Source organism: Salvelinus sp. IW2-2015, linkage group LG9, assembly GCF_002910315.2.
Source record: "Salvelinus sp. IW2-2015 linkage group LG9, ASM291031v2, whole genome shotgun sequence".
Classification (NCBI taxonomy): Eukaryota; Metazoa; Chordata; class Actinopteri; order Salmoniformes; family Salmonidae; genus Salvelinus; species Salvelinus sp. IW2-2015.
This window is the reverse complement of record NC_036849.1, coordinates 26702194-26723117: the sequence shown is the minus strand read 5'-3', so window position 1 is coordinate 26723117 and position 20924 is coordinate 26702194. Positions and strand designations below refer to the sequence as shown.

Genomic DNA, 20924 nt, shown 5'->3' with positions numbered 1-20924 from the left:
CGTTTCTAAAAGTGTTTGAATGATATCTGTGAGTATAACAGAACTCATATGGCAGGCAAAAACCTGAGAAAAAATCCAACCAGGAAGTGGGAAATCTGTGGTTTGTATGTTTTCAAGTCTTTGCCTATCCAATATACAGTGGAAATTTAGTCCGATTGCACTTCCTAAGGCTTCCACTACATGTCAACAGTCTTTAGAACCTTGTTTCAGGCTTCTACTGTGAAGGAGGAGAGAATATGAGCTGATTGCGTAAGAGTTCTGGCAGATTGCCATGAGCTCAGTCAGGTGCGCGCCCTTGAGAGGTAGCTGCGTTCCATTGCATTTCTAAAGACAAAGGAATTCTCCGGTTGAAACATTATTGAAGATTTATGTTAAAAGCATCCTAAAGATTGATTCTATACATCGTTTGACATGTTTCTACAAACTGTAATGGAATTTTTTGACTTTTCGTCTGGCCTGCGCATCGTGAATTTGGATTTGTGAACTAAACACGCGAACAAAAAGGAGGTATTTGGACAAATTATGGACTTTATCGAACAAAACAAACATTTATTGTGGAACTGGGATTCCTGGGAGTGCATTCTGATGAAGATCATCAAAGGTAAGTGAATATTTATAATGCTATTTCTAACTTCTGTTGACTCCACAACATGGCGGGTATCTGTATGGCTTGTTTTGGTCTCTGAGCGCTGTACTCAGATTATTGCATGGTGTGTTTTTTCCGTAAAGCTTTTTTGAAATCTGACAAAGCAGTTGCATTAAGAAGTTTATCTAAAGTTCCATGCATAACACTTGTATCTTTTATCAATGTTTATTATGAGTATTTCTGTAAATTGATGTGGCTCTGCAAAATCACCGGATGTTTTGGAAGCAAAACATTACTGAACATAACGCGCCAATGTAAACTGAGATTTTTGGATATAAATATGAACTTTATCGAACAAAACATACATGTATTGTGTAACATGAAATCCTATGAGTGTCATCTGATGAAGATCATCAAAGGTTAGTGATTAATTTTATCTCTATTTCTGCTTTTTGTGACTCTTTGGCTGGAAAACTGACTGTGTTTTTCTGTGACTAGGTGCTGACCTAACATAATCGCATGTTATGCTTTCGTCGTAAAGCCTTTTTGAAATCGGACACTGTGGTGGGATTAACAACAAGTTTATCTTTAAAATGGTGTAAAATACTTGTATGTTTGAGGAATTTTAATTATGAGATTTCTGTTTTAATTTGGCACCCTGCACTTTCACTGGCTGTTGTCATATTGATCCTGTTAACGGGATCTCAGCTGTAAGAAGTTTTAAGCATTGTCATGGACTTAAAACATACAATTTTGTTGTTTTTTCTGTTAAAAAAAGTGTGACTTTAAGAGTGAACGCCTTTTTACATTTATTTGCTTCAATGGTAGGCCTACTATTAGCTTAGTTGCACAGTACAGCTTGGGTTGGCCTGACTGTGAAAGACCACTATGGGATGTATAATTTTAGGTAATTCAGAGTGTACGTCGCTGTTTCCCATAGAATTTTTCACCTCGGGCGCCTTTCCTTCGCTGGGCGTTCTGTAAATGTTTTAGAAAAAATTTCAGGGTACCCACTTCCCCAGGCACTACTACACACATCACTGAATGCCATGACTATGAAGATGGTATATTCTGAATCAGGGGTGGATGGAGAACAACCCACACCTTTTTTTGTGTGAAAAATAAATAAGATTTCTGATTTCAATCTTCAATAGCTCTTACACAACGTGTGCCATGACTATGAAAATGATTAATTCTGAATCAGGGGAGGAAGGACACAAATCCACTGTTTTTTTGTGTTGACATGTTGATTCTTTTATTTTATTCTGATTTCAATCTTCAATAGCTCTTACACACAACATGTCATGACTATGAACATGATATATTCTGAATCAGGGGATGATGGTGAAAAATCCACAGGTTTTTTTCGTTAAAATTTAGAAGAATAAAACCTTTAAGCTTTCAATCTTCAATAGCTTTTTTTTGTAGAAATGTTTATATTTTTCTTGTGGGGGGCTTTCAATCTTCAATAGCTATTATACAAAGTGTACCTTGACTATGAAAATGATACTGTACTTAATGGCTCTGTCCTTATTGAGCTGCTGGGATTGGACATCCATCACTTCAGCTTGACAACAGTCTAGTAGGCTTCTCCACATCGCAAAATAATTTGTTAAAAGGTATGTCCTTTGTGAAGATAATACCCAAGGCCAGGTTATGACCCCAGTCACAAGATCCAGGGCCTTTTGTTCTAAAGCAAACAGATCACGACCATTTCGAATCCCACCGTACCTTCTCCACTATGCAATCTGGTTTCCGAGCTGGTCATGGGTGCACCTCTGCTACGCTCAAGGCCCTAAACGATATCATAACCGCCATCGATAAAAGACAGTACTGTGCAGCCGTCTTCATCGACCTGGCCAAGGCTTTCGACTCTGTCAATCACCACATTCTTATCGGCAGACTCAATAGCCTTGGCTTCTCAAATGACTGCCTCGCCTGGTTCACCAACTACTTCTCAGAGTTCAGTGTGTCAAATTGGAGGGCCTGTTGTCCGGACCTCTGGCAGTCTCTATGGGGGTGCCACAGGGTTCAATTCTCGGGCCAACTTTTTTCTCTGTATATATATCAATGATGTCGCTCTTGCTGCTGATGATTCTCTGACCCACCTCTACACAGACGACACCAGTCTGTATACATCTGGCCCTTCTTTGGACACTGTGCTAACAAACCTCCAAACGAGCTTCAACGCCATACAACACTCCTTCCGTGGCCTCCAACTGCTCTTAAATGCTAATAAAACTAAGTGCATGCTCTTCAGCCGATTGCTGCCCGCACCCTTCTGCCCGACTAGCATCACTACTCTGGACGGTGCTGACCTAGAATATTTGGATAACTACAAATACCTAGGTGTCTGGTTAGACTGTAAACTCTCCTTCCAGACTCACATTAAGCATCTCCAATCCAAAATTAAATCTAGAATCGGCTTCCTATTTCGCAACAAAGCCTCCTTCACTCATGCTGCCAAACATACCCTCGTAAAACTGACTATCCGACCGATCCTTGACTTCGGTGATGTCATTTACAAATTAGCCCCTAACACTCTACTCAGCAAACTGGATGTGGTCTATCACAGTGCCATCCGTTTTGTCACCAAAGCCCCATATACTACCCACCACTGCGACCTGTATACTCTCGTTGGCTGGCCCTCACTACATATCCGTCGCCAAACCCACTGGCTCCAAGTCTTTGCTAGGTAAAGCCTCACCTTATCTCAGCTCACTGGTCACCATAGCAACACCCACCTGTAGCACGTGCTGCAGCACGTGCTGCAGCAGGTATATTGCACTGGTCATCCCCAAAGCCAACACTTACTTTGGCCGCCTTTCCTTCCAGTTCTCTGCTGCCTGCGACTGGAACGAATTGCAAAAATCTCTGAAGTTTGGAATCTGTACCCTTAGCTAATGGAGTGTAGTGCAACTGGGGAACACACGCATTCAAGCACGCACACACACACACAGTTTATTGTATTTATACTTAGGATATCACTTTCCAACAGTAAAAGTTCAAAAAGCACTGGCGGATGTCTTAAGTCTGAAAAAGACAATTTTAGAACAAAAACAAAGATGAAGATTGAAACAAAACAAATCGGTGGATTTTTCTCTATCCTCCCGTGATTCAGAATATATGCTTTTCATAGTCATTGCTCGCTTTGTGTAAGAGCTATTGAAGATTGAAAGGAATAAACATAAAAATTAAATACAAAACTGGATTTTCTCCACCCTCCCGATTCAGAATATATCATTTTCCTAGTCATAGCCCGCTTTGTGTGAGGGCTTTGAAGATTGAAAGCCGTGGAATTTTCTCCACCCTCCCGATTCAGAATATATAATCTTCATAGGCATGGCTTGCTTGGTTCAATAGCTAATGTCGAGAGAAGCCGAACATCCAGTATAAAACTCATTTTACCTAGGTCAAGCAAGTTTGCTTAGCGGTCCTTGTTCGCGCTTGACTTTTTAACCAAAATTATTTCGATTGCGACTTAAGTTATATTCGCAAGCCTTAGATATATAGCTCAAACGTTTAAATGTCTAATAATATATTGTAGATTAACACATTTGAAGTTACACTCAGTCATTTAATTAGCAATTTCTGCTTCCTACACCCGGAAGTCATACTGCATCTGAGAAAAATATACAAAATATTTTTTGGGGAACAAATATTTCATATTGAACAAAATTTAATATTTACTAAATTATGCTGATAGACATTTAGGACAGGGAATAACTGCATACCATACTCATTCATTTAAATGCGGTAGGTCTATAGCCTGCAGATTTTCTCCTTTCCACTAGTGGAATGGGTGTCTTCCAGTGGTGGGCCGTCAGGGCCTGCAAGGCCTTCTCTGCTGGCCTAAACATCATCAGAATATAATTTTTTTTTWAATATATTTTCCCACAAATATGTATTAAATTATTCCCCAGAGTAAGAGTTATACTCTTCATTTCATAGCTTTCCTCTTGGTTGCACTGCTTCCAGCCCCAGGTTGAGATTTGGAGGGCTGGTCTTTATGTTAGATCTTTTATCCAATCATATTCAGCCATCATGTGTTGCCAGGGGTCTAAAATCTGCTCTCAGGCCTTCAGAATCAACAGTGCGGGCGCTTGTAGCTTAAAGTGAATGGAAATTAAAATTTTGTGTCAACCATCAGCTTTAGAGTTGGCTATTGTACGCCTGCGGCTGGCTCCAGTGTTACACAGGAGCCAGCTAGCAGGCCTAGGGCGTCCACGTCTTTTGATTGGATTACCAATATTGAGAGGCAGGTCCTATGGGCAGGTCTATGCAGATCTAGGAAACTCTACTAAGCTGTTTTTTGAACCCACAATGGCGGAAGGAGGAGAAGATATCGATTTCGTCGAGGATATAATTATAACGCCATTCTCAAGACGAACTTTTCAAGAAAAGTTAGACATTGTAAGGAGAGGTCGCCCGACGCCACAAAGCCTGTCACAGGCGGGAAAGGGGTTCGTTCGCTCGCCACTTTCAAAGTTTCAACTACGAGCGCTGTCAATGGCTCAAAGGCTCCGAGAAGCACTGCAAACTGTACTGCTGGGAATGCCTATTATTTGCAAGTGATCGATTTGGTGTTTGGAGCCACACTGGCTTTGCAAACTTGAGTTGTCTGTTAAACACTGTTTACCCAAAAATTTCAATTTGTCAATTTCAAGGTGACGCAACGCCTGGTTATCTGCGTTTCTGTCTAAATGAATAGTGTCTAGAGCCATGGCATAATTGATGATAATAAGAGGTGGATTAATTCGGGTGGGACTGTGTAGTACCTCACTGAAGGCCTAGGCCCCAGGCCACGGCACGCCACTGGTGTCTTCACTCTTCTCAAATGAATCAATCACGTGATATTTGCCCCCACGCCACCTACATGAACGCTGGTCCAGGGTTATATGTCTGGCCGTGTCAGCAAATCTTTTCTATAACAATTTGATAAAGGGTTGAAAGCAGTACACATTAAAAAAGAAACAGCGCAAGCCTAAATTCCCTTTAAGAAAGACCCTATCTCGAGCTGGGTTTATAAAATTTCATTTTATTCATGTTACATAGCTGATACATTGGGCATTTCCACAAGGCTTTTGGGAACTACAATCGATGATTAGCAAAAACATAGTGGTCCAAATCTCTAATGACAATCACTGGACTAACCACACACCCTTGTTAATTAACATGTGCACAAACCTGCATTGAAAAGTACTAAATTGGACATTTGGACTTGGTGTGTAGAGCATTGGTTCCCATTCAGTGTACTATTAAATTACATGCATGTAGGAGTATTTCTTTTTGTTTTGGTCTTCAGAAAGCCCCCACCTCTTCTCTTCAACCAGACCTGCTTTATTGTGAATGTCATAACCAGGGGGGAGCGAGGAAAAATGTTGTCAGAACCAATGGAATCACCTGGCTGCGATACTTGGTGCCAGCTCATTGACTGGCCCTCCCTGCAGCAAGGAACAATTACACTTGTTCACATTGGACGTCAGCAGCTGTACCATACAAGATAACCGTGTGGAGGACGTCAGCAGCTATAACCATACAAGATAACCGTGTGGAGGACGTCGCAGCTGTAACCATACAAGATAACCGTGTGGAGGACGTCAGCAGCTGTAACCATACAAGATAACCGTGTGGAGGACGTCAGCAGCTGTAACCATACAAGATAACCGTGTGGAGGACGTCAGCAGCTGTAACCATACAAGATAACCGTGTGGAGGACGTCAGCAGCTGTAACCATACAAGATAACCGTGTGGAGAAATAGAGAACAAGCCTATGGAGGGTGAGGGAACAATTCATCGAATTTGTTTAACAAACACCCCTGTTCTAACAACATCTTAACTCCCCTTGTGTTTTGATGGGACTAAGATTCTGTAGCTCAGCAAAAAGCCCTAGAATGTCTTATTTTTTCCTCTAATTTGGACTAAAACATTGATAAAAAGAAGCTATTAATACTTTTCTAACAGGAGAAACTGCACGTATGGAAGGTCAGGACAAACAAACCAAGGAATGGAGGTTTCATCCCCCCCCCCCCTCAATCAATATTTTTCTTTCTTTTATTTGCACAAAACCTGCAGTGTGAAAAGTCAAATTATTTTGGAATTTCCACATGCAGCTTTTGTTCAGTAATGGGTTTCATTGCTAAAAGACTTTAAGTGGAGCAATAAAGGAATGGAGATGTGTAAAAAGGTTCTTTTTTTGTTTGTTGGAGAGATGACCCTGTGTGAGTTTCAGTTCTCGTTCTCTCCGGCTTCGCCGGCTTCTCCAGCTTCTCCAGCCTCGCCTTCCTCAGGCGCGTTATCGGATGTCCATAACTGGAGAGAGACACATTGACGTTAAACACCTCTATACACCCACCATCTTAGTTTACTTCCTCTACTAACAACTCATTACCCACGCAGACAGTCTTCCTCCAACTATACATTATCATTATTGTAGAGTCTTGATTTTTAACAAAATTAAACTTGTAACAGTCTAAGCATTGTTTGACTAAAATGAGGAACATGGGGAGAGCAGAGAGGGAAGGGTACTAACTGTCAGGTTGTCTCTGAGCAGCTGCATGATGAGAGTGCTGTCTTTGTATGACTCCTCGTTCAGTTTGTCCAGCTCTGCAATGGCGTCATCAAATGCCTGGAGACATAAAAAGCACACACTTATTACACGGCAAGCTTAAATGAAGAATCGCTGTACAAAATCCAAGCTACCATCAAGTAAACCCCCTGCTTGTCCAGCACAGATATAAAGCCATGTATTTGAGATCTCCCATTGTAATAACTTTCCCAGAAGAAACATATTACTATCCACCCATTCACATACTTGATAGCAATTCAATCAAACACACCACTTAACATTTCCTTTCATTTGTTCTGACATGGAACAAGCCGATAACATCTGTAACAAAGTCCCCATACCTAAAGCAAACAGGGGAGAGGCGCAGGACTGACCTGTTTGGCCAGTGAGCAGGCTTTCTCTGGAGAGTTGAGGATCTCATAGAAGAAGACTGAGAAGTTGAGGGCCAGGCCCAGGCGGATGGGATGCGTGGGGTCCATCTCCTTCTTGCTGATGTCAAACGCCTGCTGGTACGCCTCCTGAGAGTGCTCTATGGTTGCTGGGGGAGCAAAAAKATCAGACTGGACTTTATTGGAGGCAATGATACAGTATGGCACCCTACCTGCAATCAAGTGTAACAATGACAGAAGCCTGATAACCTCGTTAGCTAAATTCACTCTGTAGTGATTAAGATACATGAGAGGACTTTGACAGCTAGTGGCTGCTAGGTTGAAGACTACAAATGCAGTATTGGACGATTCTGACTGGGGTACATTCTTAGCAATAAGCAACTCGCAGTCGAGCGGCACATTTACTTCCTTTTTCCTGGACCCATTTGAATTGCACATGCTAATAACAAGCTAAAATAGGGCATAGAGCTCTCTTTAGTGTGTGTCACACAATGGGTACAAGTGGGAGTCTCAGAGGCCAATAAAGTCAGTCAGTAAAACCTGCTTAGATGTCATTCCCCCCCAAAAAGTATTTTATTCTGTATATTTAAAAATATATATATTTTTGTACTGATATCAATCTTGAGTATCACTTGGCTACGCCTAAAATGTAGGACTATTGCTTGAAAATAGCAACATGGCAAATACCTTTGCCGCATTCAGTTCAAGGGCCCATTTCATTGCAATCTCACCTGTTTTGTCATTCCCAGAGGCAACTTCGGCAAGGTATCTATAGTAGTCGCCCTTCATCTTAAGATAGAAGACTTTGCTTTCAGCATTTGTGGAGTTCTCAATTAAATATTTATTCAGCAGTTCCTGTGGGAAGGAAACACAGATTCATAATTTGCTCACACTGCATAAACCTTCCATTTGACAGTCAATGTTTCCTTTCAAAGTTGTGTTTGTGTAATTGAAATACTGTTAACCCCATTTCAAAATCTTCTTTAGCCAGTCAGTAGGTTTGAAGGTTGCTTATGATTGGCTGAGACAACATCCACCCAAACATGACCATGCGAGTGGAGTTCCCATCATATCCAGAGTTCCTAACCAAAACCCTCCCACACCAGTGGTGGGCAGATAAGTGAAGTCACAAACCGCAACTAGCCTCAATCTTTCCATTACAACTGAGATGAAACCAACAACAACTGGATTAGCAGCAGCATTAGTGACTGTACTGGACCAAGGTGGTATATCAATGAGGACCACAGGATTCAAAGTTAAATATAAACAATTATATAAAAATGTGGTTGAAAAATCCTGACCAGGCTAGTTGCGTCACGTGATCATGAACAAGCAGGTATATATAATGACAACATGTGATGTCCATGCAGCGATGTGCCCACACAAGGGCAGGCAGACATATGAGACTGCCGTGGTCACACCGAGTGGAGTGGAGTGGACAGCCTGGACACCTCTACATCATTAATCAAGCCCGTTCTGTCCCCATCAAGAGCCTAGCTGTGCATATGGGCACGCAGCAGTGGGTCAAGTACAAGCAGGGAGGGAGCCAGCATGTTGCACTGCGTCAAGTCATTCCAACTTGTCCACAATGAGGCCATCCCTACTGCGGGTTCCAGACCATCTTTTGCCCTAGATTCATCCATGCTTCTTTCGTACCAACGTCCCTCACTGCTCTGTCTTAGTGGCACAGCGACTCTCGGAAGCAAAACCAACGGCTGAATGCACGTAGTAGTGTAAGCTGCATCTTCGATAGCACTCACAGGGTCTCCAAAGCACATGCACCAATATTTAAACCCCACAGCAGCAAAAACTCCACTAGTACTGCAGACCAGTTCCTATGCAACGCAATAAATAGACTGAAGAGGGTACAGGTAAGACGGTAGGTGCCACACACACGCCATGTGGGATTCAATCCGATGCATGTTTCCTTCTGTAAGAGAAAACTATCAGCTCCTGACATTGAGTTCTGGAATGCTAAATCCCCAGTTAGCTAGGGTGAAGGAGCCTAACCATCCAGTGGCCAACTCATAAGGATCTAGAAGGGCCGGATTGCTGCCTGATTACAGCTTTACTGCTAATCTGTGTCAGTGAGACCAAGTGTTTAAGGTCACCGTAACTGGTTTCAAATACCAGATTAAACAAGTTCACCACAGATGAGGCTGTCCACCCAGCCCAGCCACCACTTACTCCAACCACTCCCACCCGGCCCCCACTTACTCCAACCACTCCCACCCGGCCCAACTCCAACCACTCCCACTCGGCCTACTTACAGACAGATTAGTCGAGACGATACACGGCACGCTCAAATGTCAAGCATTCCTTCCCATACGTCGCCCTGGCTGCAAACGAGTGGAGGGGAAGCGGCTTGGATTTTCACAATGTGTTCAGTTTCTTTCAGACCACAGAGTAGTCTATTAAAAGGTACCAAACGGAAGGAAACGGGGATGAATTACCTGAACATGTCCAATAAGAAATGCTTGTTCTCGGTTTTCGTTGTAAAACGTTTTGCTACGGTGTGCCTTAATGGATAGGACCCAAGCAAGAGCACTGTTCTCCATAAAACCCAGGGCCCCATCTCCCCTGTGTGGTCATGATATAGGCATAGGCCTACCAAGAGCTGGTGGCGAAATTCTCCAGGGTTTGACTAATTGCATAATTGCACTCCTCAAGCCAATGGATTGCAATTTGCGGCTGTGCTGTTCTGTTGGAGGTGAGTGTATCGTGAACATCCGGATAAGCATATTTGTGTGTGATTCTGTCAAGACTACTATGTGAATCTGGCTGGGTTTTCAATTATCTTCACGAAAATGTGGGCCATCGCCATGACAACCTAAATGGTTTGACTTTGAAAAATGTGTCTTGCCAAGGTTATATCCACAGGCGAAGAGACGACCAGCCTTGATGGTTTTGTAATTGGGCCCTGTTCGGTCTTACCTATGGCTGAAACTGGAGCGCTGAAAACAGCCTGCACCATTCTCTGCACTATTCTCAGTCAACATTGCTTAATCAACAATAAGTAAACAGATTCTGACCACGGTCGCCTGTAGTCGCATACAAACTACAGTTGCCAACAGATTGAGGTGGTTATTGGGGGCAACTATCGAATTGCGACTACTCCGTGCTAGTACTATAAAGTATGACTAGGCCAGGGGTTTCGTTAGGAAAATGTGGCACCGGACAATTGACCGGCAGCGTTTTAAATTGACCTGACCCTTATGGATTGGGTGAGTAACCTGAAATTGTACCTTAATCTAAATGTGATTAACAGAACATGCAACATACGTCCTTCTTACCGAATTTCAATTCGCACTTTGAAGATGTTACAATAAGTGTCCACATTTACTTTTCCTCAGCCAACATGAATAACGAACAGCAAAATCACTAGCCTATGTCAATCTATCCCCCATTGTAGAAAGGTACCTATTCTATTGGTCAGCTTGTCGTTCTGTGCAAGAAAAAAACAGCCTATTCCAAACAGACTCTAAGACAATAGATCCCAAATGCATACAACCAGTACATCAAAATAACTTTAAAAACAATACTATTTACCAAGAGAGTTTCTATATTTTTCGTAGCTGTCCATTTACCACCACAAACCAATGCTGGCACTAAGACCGCTCTCAACGAGAGGTGGTAGGCATGATCACCAATGATGACAGCCTATAGGGAGGTCGTCAGAGACCTGGCAGTGTGGTGCCAGGACAACAACCTCTCCCTCAACGTCAGCAAGACAAAAGAGCTGGAAACGGAGGGCCGAGCATGCCCCCATTCACGTCGACGGGGCTGTAGTGGAGCGAGTCGAGACCTTCAAGTTCCTCTGTGTCCCCACATCACTAAGGATCTATCATGGTCCACACACACCACCAGTCGTGAAGAGTGCACAACCACGCCTCTTTCCCTCAGGAGGCTGAAAAGATTTGGCATGGGCCCTCAGATCCTCTAAAAGTGAATACAGCTGAACCCCTTTTATGTAGTCAWGTTATCATTACTGTGTATCTATTATTACATGTTTTACTTCATTATTTAACTATTGTCTTTCTCTCTCCATTGATGGGAAATTAGCATTTCACCATTTGTCCACACCTGTTGTTTTAGCATGTGACAAATAAAATGTTATTTGGATTTAAGAAAGTTGATTTGAAGCAAGACATGCCTCGTAATATGAAGTAAAAAGTTAAGGTTGCACACAATTAAGTACATGTTTTCAAAATGCATACTGCCTCCAGCTTACAATGCAAAGTGGTGTGTGACACACTGATGCCTGCCTACCGTTGCCTCAGCACTTGAATGCTGAATGGGAAGCGCACTTCAATTACCAGTTGAGAAATAGTATTTCTTAAATCGTGGCCTTAAACTGTTTTTAAACCCAAGATTGCATTCAGAATTTTTTGCGCAATGATTGGGCATATAAAAGCACATTTCACTCCAGCAGCAACAGGAGTTGTGGCAGCAGCACTCGCTTGTCTGACAGATTTTACACTCAAACTAGGCTCTGTATCTGTCTGCTGTGAGGTAAATAAGAATCATAATGACTAACGAAAATATGCACAATCATTTTAATTTCACTAAATTATGCAAAGGTAACCTATAGACCGATAAGCATGACCGGTCTAATGCGTTTCCATCGATGAATAGACTAAAAAGTATTAATTTTGCAATGGGATTTATTTATTCTACCGCCCGATGCCAATACATTGGCTTTTCATTTATTCATTTTTGTCCAAAAGCCAGCGGCTTACGGAAAGCCTGGTTAGGGTTGGACGATATGGTTTAAAAATCATATCACTATTATTTTAAACTTATGGGCAATTCACATATAAAAATATACACATACAGTACCAGTCAAAAGTAGAAACATACCTACTCATTCAAGGGTTTTTATTTTTTACTATTTTCTACATTGTACAATAGTGAAGACATCAAAGACGACATCAAAACTATGAAAGAACACACATGGAATCATGTAGTAACCAAAAGTGTTAGAAAATTTTCATTTGTGTATTTGACATTCTTCAAAGTAGCCACCCTTTGCCTTGATGACAGCTTTCACACCTTTGGCATTCTCTCAACCAGCTTCACCTGGAATGATTTTCCAACAGTCTTGAAGGAGTTCCCACATATGCTGAGCACTTGTTGGCTGCTTTTCCTTCACTCTGCGGTAGGTATGTATGCATGTATGTATGTATGAATGAATACACTTCTTAAAATGTTCTCTAAATAACCTTTGTTATCAATTAAAGGTCAAATACACTGCATTTCAAACAGTCAGAAATAAATCAAATGAATTCATGCTCGTGAAATTATACCAAAGCTAAATATAAGCCTCCCACAACCATAAGACCCAATAATAAGGTAATTATTTTTGCAAAATAATTTAAGGTGCTTTTTTGCAATAATCACTGTCTTGGCTTTCAAGTTGGTCTATGAAAATGCCCTTGTTACAAATTGAACCAGAACCATGCATAATGCACATTCACTAATGACAAACTTCTTTAAGCAGGCGTTATAGAAAATTAACACAGGTCTCAAACAATTTCTCAAGCACAAGCCCACATGCTAGTGAGTATCCAGCTAATCTTGACAGGAATCTTTATACAGTTCAAGTTGAGCAAACATGGATCTATTAGCCAGCTAACAAGGAAGAAAAGTTGAAATGTTATGAACACACCCTTCTGTCCGTCTTCAACTGTTTGAACAGCACGCTAGCCTGTCCACATGTTGAAATCAAGTGGCCTACCTTATTTCTCAGAATGAGAAAGAGTTGCCAATTCCTTCTATAAATTGTATTTTATGCTTATTGTACATTTATAAAAACTCACACTAGACAGCTAGTATAACGCCGCGTGACAAACTGAGCATTTATTTTCCAGAATCAATGTTTATTGATACTCCCGTGTTGGTAGTGTCTGCTCTGCTCTCAATGTGAGCAGTTGAGCCATAAAAGGGTATTGTTAGAAAAGGTAACTTCTCTATTAGAGATAATAAAAGATAGTAAAATAATGTCTCTGATTCTGTTGGACCAAACCTCAAATGCAAATAGCGAGTTTGAAACTGCTTGTCAGAGAGGAAGAAGTGATCTCTCATCTTTGTTGTGTGAGTGGCAGGGGCTTGGTGGTGTGTGTAAACAGAGAGGAAGAGGTGAAGCCCAATGCATTTCTATTGGCTTATTTTGGACCTAAGCTTGTCGCCTCCCTTCCCGCCTTTGGGACAACTTGTATTTTTTTTATTTTTTTTAGAGCGGAGACATGTGCATCTCGTCATTATATACAGATCTCAGGTATAAATGGGAAGGTGCACACAGCACCGAAGGAGATGAGACCAAAATGACAACCAATTTGTTTTTTTATAGAATAACATTTCTGCAATCTAGGCATTTGGAATATTGCACAAAAAATCATTTGAATTAATTTGATATATCACCCAGCCCTAACCCTGGTCTAGGCCAACACAGTGCAAGCAGACAGAGTGGGTAAGGCCACAGCAGAGGGCAGCACAGTGTCTGCATGGCTGTGGGCAGCAGAGCAGAGAGGTTCCACCGTGTCCCTGTCCGGTCTGGCATGATGTCACCTTAGTGGAAAGTGAGTATCATGTTATCCAGTCCTGTCTCTGCCACCAGGCTCACTTCAGCGCAGTGCAGACCAAGCCTGTCAGCTGAAAGTAGACATAGGACTCCCATCCCATAGTGGTTACTTGCATCAGTAGCCAGCCGCTGAGCAGAGGAAACAAGTTGGGGCAAGCGGCATGAAACACCTTCTAGGCTGACTCCACCACGCCCTCAGTTAACATTGGCAAGCGGCTGAGTCAGTCTAGAAGGGTGTGTTTCACACACACACACAGACGGTGACGTGTGCAAAGAAGTGGGGTAGCTGTAAGGTGGGGTCTGAAAGCGTGGCCATCTGTACAGTTTACAACATGACTCATACAGGAAAGGAGAGGGCAGTAAATCAACCTGAAGTAAACCAACCATATCCTACAGTTATCTGCTTATCAGTTATGCCTAGCTACATACGTAGGATTATCCATTGTTTGCTTGCTCCCAATTATAGAGAACCACTATGCATATATGCCACCCAATCTCTGTTGGTGTCCATTCAGATTGGTCAAAGTAAATGACATCAACCCAATTAGAATGGCACTGGCAATGGAATGCGGTTTCATAGTTTTGAATATCTCCCTGGCTAGACGTTCTAACAGACAATGGATCCTTCGTCACTCTGCTGCCTTCATATAAACTTTTTTAAATTTTTTATAAGTATAGACGTATGACCTTTCATTGTCGTAGCCATAACCTCTAATATGTATAGATAACTGCTGGATTGTGCTCCAGTGTGCTTACAAATGCTGCCCACCTCCCCAAACCACCTCATCCCAGACCTTGTGTCTCAGGTCAGAGGCTCAGGGAAATGCTCAACCTCCCAGCTAAGCCGCCACAGAGATCCTCACTTAATCCACCATCAACACCAGATAGAAATAACGGACAGAGCTATTCACTTGTAAAGCCTTGGATTTAACTGAAAACAATTGTCCCAAAGGAAACAATAACAGATGTAGAAAGTTGTTAGTAGAAAGTCCAGTCAATGAAAGTCAAGTAATTTGACTGAAAGCCAATTAAAAATATATTTTCCTGCGTGTTTCATGTTTAAATCAACCACAGAGCGCCATAGCAATTTGGAGCATCAAATGGGTAACTAGCTAGGTTAGTGGGGTTGAGAGACGTAGCCTTTTGAGCAAACTGCCTATGAACTTCTTCACTTGGCTAGCTTCATTACAACTCATGTGTCAGATGAGACCGATTATGAAAACAGGAGGACACACTCCTCGTTTCAGGCCTGTAACAGCATGGCTCTCAAACAGCCACCACTGGTGCTCTGCCAGAGCCTACCTCTCAGATTCTGACACACCTTGCTTTGCAGACACACTGGATTGTGACCTTTGTCAGTATGCTCCGTCACGTGGTTAAATCCCATTGTTCATTGTGACAGAATCCCAACAGGAAGGAACCGGGGTAATGGGGTGAAAATACAATACTTCCTTCTCATCACGAGGCCAGGGGAGATCACCTTTTTAGACCGGAGGAACTCATTGAGGTAACCTGGGCCATGATATTTGACCCATATTGCATTGAAACAATCTAATGTTAGTCTCTATTTTACAGTAATAGAAAAGGGATGTGTGGTGTGCTAAATGTTTCAAAATAAATTAATGGTTGGAACTTGGAAGCACTCACTGCTGATAATGAGACCAGAGTTGGGGTCACTTCCATTCAGGAATTAAAAAGTCCAAAGAAAAACAATTGCCTACATGTGCAATTCTACCTGAATTGAGAGATTTAAACCCAATCATGGTAGACTGGTCAAAAATGAGAGAGGAAAAAGTTGAATAGCTATGCTTTTGTGAAGAAATGGACATCTTTCATCATACAGAATGTATTGTTCACTGTTCATAGAAGGTATTGCTCTTAATTTAAAAAGACTCCCTTTTCTAAAGGCACATTTATCCAGACATCATAGAGACAAGATTCCTGTAGCACTAGGGCTGGGTGAATTACTGATGCCTCGTGCTTTGCACTGATGCACTCAAATATGCCCCTGGAGGAGCATGAGGTGTGCAGTCGGAAGACCAACAACAAAACACTTCCCAGACCTAGAGAGACATGACTAATCAACTCCCTACAATATGGACTAGAATTACTGAAATTGTATTTCAAATTAGCTATATGTGTGTTGTCCATGTAATTACTTTTCATCCAAATAAATTGCCCCATATAATGATACAATACAAATCTGACCAATTGTCTGACCAGTGACCACACTCTCCCAGTAGCACGCTGTGAGAGGCAGTGAGAGGGAGAAACAGGTGTATTCAATATCCCGGGTCAGGGTTTCAAACTTTTTTTTTTACCAGGTAAGTTGACTGAGACATTTCCATTTACAGCAACAACCTGGGGAATAGTTACAGGGGTAAGGGGGGGGATGAAAGAGCCAATTGGAAGCTGGGGATGTTTAGATGGCCATGATGGTATGAGGGTCAGATTGGGAATTTAGCCAGAACACCTAGGTTAACACCCTTACTTATTATTTGAATCAGCTGTATAGTGCTTGGGCAAAAAACAAACATGCACCCTGGGGGGCAGCACCGAGTTTGGGAAACCATGTCTTAGGCTACCATACATTAAAACCCACGCCCATTTTATACAGTCAACATTTCCATTCAAATGATTTATACTAGTACTACATACCAGTACGTCGTTGCAGATATCTCTCAGCTCGCCCTCCACCTTCTCCCGGTATTCATTGACCATTGCGAGCTTCTTGTCGCTTCCCTCCGTCTTCTGTCCGATGCTGGAGATCACCCTCCATGCCGACCGCCGTGCTCCGACCACGTTCTTGTATGCGACAGATAGCAGGTTCCTCTCCTCGTTTGACAGCTCGCCCCCCTGTTCCGTTACCTCCTTCATCGAGGCGGCCATGTCATCGTAGCGCTCGGCTTGCTCCGCCAACTTGGCCTTCTGAATAAGCTCCGCTTTATCCATAGTTTTTTATTCTTTAGTGTATAACCTTAGCTTGATTCGTCACGGAAGGGTTAAAAACAATAGGAGTCCAGGAATGCAAGAGGGACTTGAAGATGGCGCTAAACGATAGAGAGTAGCGGATGCTGCGTAGTATTCCACCAAAAACCTGCAAATGTAAAACAGAAGGTTTATGTCACTAAGTCATTTTATTATAGAAGACAGAATGTGACCAGAATGTACTGTACCTAGAACCAACATATTATACACTGCAGCCTTTAGAAAATAACCAGATACAGTAGTAATCCAGCTCGCAGAGGTTACACGCGCTGGCAACATACAGATGGTGTGTGCGCGTCCTGCGTGCGTTGACGTGGTATCTGTCAAATTCGATGGGTCGCTAGCTAGTGGAAACGTAACCAGCTAACGCAGAAAGACTCGATGTACTTAGCTTTCTAGTGATCTATAAACTAACCAGTGGTCACGGTTGCTGACTAACGTTAGTCTTACACTAGAGATAATCAGTTAACAAGCTAACTTACATCCCTACTAGGTGGACATTTATTTACCACAAAAACGATGCATCGGTCTTACTACGGCCAAACAAGTCAGCGGAGCATATTAGCCAACAACTAGCCATATAATTAACGTTAGTTACCACCTACGGTAACGTTAGCACACATATTTAACGTTAGTGTAGCTAAAAGCTACTGTAGCTAGCTACTAGCGTTGGGCCACTCCTTTCATTGAGAATGGATTGCTACAAAATAACATTACCATGCCATAAGCTTGACTACAACAGAACAATAATTTACAAATAGCAAACAAAAAACATTTTGAACTGATTTCTGAATATTCTAACCTTCTAAGGTCCCGATTTGTTCCTCCGAATTGATCCGCTGTGAGATTGGTATGAAGCAGAGCGAAAAACAGCAGCCGTGAAATTCAACCAGACATGCTAGATGGAGCGGGTCTATGTGAGAATGATTCTCCAATCACAAATAGACTTTGCTTCCTGTCAACAATGATTGCTAGTAATATTAGCCAGTAGCTATTTTGCGCGGGGAAAGGGGGAGGGAGTTCAGAAATGGGTTCGACTGGCGTGTAGGCTGCGGCTGGGGCCACGGGGTTTCCTCCAATTAGAGCAAGGGAGAAGACGTCACCATTGCCATGGTTATCCTCCATTCCTACCCGCTTTCACAAGTTCTAGCAGCATCAGGGAGGCCCGAGGCGGGCGTGGCACCCACTCATTATAGTGACCGAGATATTCCTATTTTCTCCTCTTGATACCCCTTTCCTTTTCCTAAACTTTGCTATTGTGGGTGATCAGCCACCCAACCTTGACCAGATGACCTCTGCTTAGTGCTCACTTTAAGAATATTTTCACTACACAGAACACATTATCCTGGTGATAGGGCACACAGACAGCATATAGCCAGTTTTATTAAATTCTTTGTTACATAGGCCAGAGTATATCAAATATTAATTTGCCTTTAACAATAATGTTTGTACCATGTTTTGTGCTGCTACCATGTTGTGTTGCCACCATGTTGTTGTCATGTTGTGTTGCTGCATTGCTATGTTGTTGTCTTAGGTCTATCTTTATGTAGTGTTGTGTTGTCTCGCTTGTTGTGATGTGTGTTTTGTCCTATATTTATATATATATTTTTATTTTATTTGTAATCCCCCGTCCCCGCAGGAGGCCATTTGCCTTTTGGTAGGCCGTCATTGTAAATAAGAATTTGTTCTTAACTGACTTGTCTAGTTAAATAAAGGTTAAATAAAAATAAATAAAATTAACTCCATATTTCATTTCACCCATGGGGAAATGTCCCTGAATCTTGATGGTGATCATTTTTATTCCTTGGATGATCAACTGGCTGGGTCCTCGGCAACCCTTGTGTTCATGTTGTATCCCAGCCATGACACATTGTAGCCCCTAGGTGAAAAGAAGACATCTGCATCATAATTTGCGGTGATTGCGTAATACTATGTGGCTTGGTTTGTAAAAATAGCATCACAATTGCAAAAGAGGTCTGCCGATGGGCAAGCAGGGCTCAGCGCCCTAACTCCCTCTTATCTCTGGGGTCACATCTCTAGGTCACATGGGAGATCCACCTGTCTCCTCAAGTCCTACATCTAGATGCATTCTGATAGCAGATGTCCACAGCTGGATATGCTATTGATAAATATTTCACCCGAGACCAGCTGAACAGGGGGTGTAATCGGGAGAATCCTTTTTCAAATTCAGACCTCATCCTGTGATTTATAATGATCGTATGTTCTTTCCGCGAGGTCGGAGATCAACTGATATTCTCTCTATCTAAAGCTTATCTTCAAAACTAATTCCCTCGCTGTGTACTCAGAAATATAATCAGAATTAGTTTTCCATTGCGACTACTTTCAGCAGCCATTGTGTTTGTCTCCGTTGAGTCTGTCTGCCCTGTGGTTTTATTGTCAGATAATTGGCAGGATGCATTAGCTGGACTGAAAGGCTCACAGTCTCTCAGGAGGGTACTGAATGCTCTCACACAGCGTCATGGGAACAGCTCTACAGTGGAAAAGAGAGCATCAAAGCCATGTCCGTTCATCATAAAACCTGTGAATTTGTTGACTTTAAAGGGGCAGTGCAGTCAGAGCTAATATTCTCTCTATCTTACAAGCAAAAATTAAACCATGAAGCACCAGTGACTCAGTCAATAAAAAAGTGGTCAGATGAAGCAGATGCTAAGCTAAAGGACTGTTTTGCTAGCACAGACTGGAACATGTTCCGGGATTCTTCCTATGACATTGAGGAGTACCACATCAGTCATTGGCTTCATCAAAAAATGAAATCGATGACGTCGTCCCCACAGTGACGATACATACATAACCCATACAGAAGCCATGGATTACAGGCAACATCCGCACTGAGCTAAAGGCTAGAGCTGCCGCTTTCAAGGAGCGGGACTACAGGACCAAGATCGAATCGTACTACACCGGCTCCAACGCTTGTCGGATGTGGCAGGGCTTGCAAACCATTACAGACTACAAAGGGAATCACAGCCGAGAGCTGCCCAGTGACACGAGCCTACCAGACGAGCTAAACTACTTCTATGCTCGCTTCGAGGCAAATAACACTGAAACGTGCATGAGCACAGCAGCTGTTCCGGACAACTGTGTGATCACGCTCTCAGCAGCCAATGTGAGTAAGACCTTTAAAATGGTCAACATTGACAAGGCCGCTGGGCCAGACGGATTACCAGGATGTGTACTGCGAGGATGCGCTGACCAACTGTCTTCACTGACGTTTTCAACCTCACCCTGTCCGAGTTTGTAATACCAACATGTTTTAAGCAGACCACCATAGTCCCTGTGCCCAAGAACACTAAGGTAACCTGCCTAAATGACTACCAACCCATAGCACTCACGTCTGTAGCCATGAAGTGCCTTCAAAGGCTGGTCATGGCTCACATCAACACCATTATCCCAGAAACCCTAGACCCACTCAAATTTGCATATCACCCTAACAGATCCATTTGCACTCCACACTGCCCTTTCACACCTGGACAAAAGGAACACCTATGTGAGAATGCTATTCATTGACTACAGCTCAGTGTTCAACACCATAGTGCCCTCAAAGCTCATCAATAAGCTAAGGACCCTGGGACTAAACACCTCCCTCTGCAACTGGATCCTGGACTTCCTGACGAGCCGCCCCCAGGTGGTAAGGGTAGGTAACAACACTTCCGCCACGCTGATCCTCAACACAGGGGCCCCTCAGGGGTGAATGCTCAGTCCCCTCCTGTACTCCCTGTTCACTCATGACTGCATGGCCAGGCACAACTACAACGCCATCATTAAGTTTGCCGATGACACAACAGTGGTAGGCCT

At 42.6% G+C, this 20924-nt stretch overlaps 1 protein-coding gene across 1 annotated transcript; it reads right to left on the bottom strand.

Annotated features, from left to right (window-relative positions):
• Nucleotides 1-6182: 6182 nt before the first annotated feature.
• On the bottom strand, nucleotides 6183-18028 carry LOC111968887 (14-3-3 protein zeta). Its single transcript, XM_023994825.2, has 6 exons — nucleotides 17914-18028; nucleotides 16782-17220; nucleotides 8275-8398; nucleotides 7529-7692; nucleotides 7119-7214; nucleotides 6183-6898 (listed from the first exon to the last, which is right to left on the bottom strand). Exons 2-6 carry the CDS (start codon nucleotides 17073-17075, stop codon nucleotides 6815-6817), a joined length of 762 nt encoding a protein of 253 aa, XP_023850593.1. The 5' UTR covers nucleotides 17076-17220; nucleotides 17914-18028; the 3' UTR covers nucleotides 6183-6814.
• Nucleotides 18029-20924: the final 2896 nt, after the last annotated feature.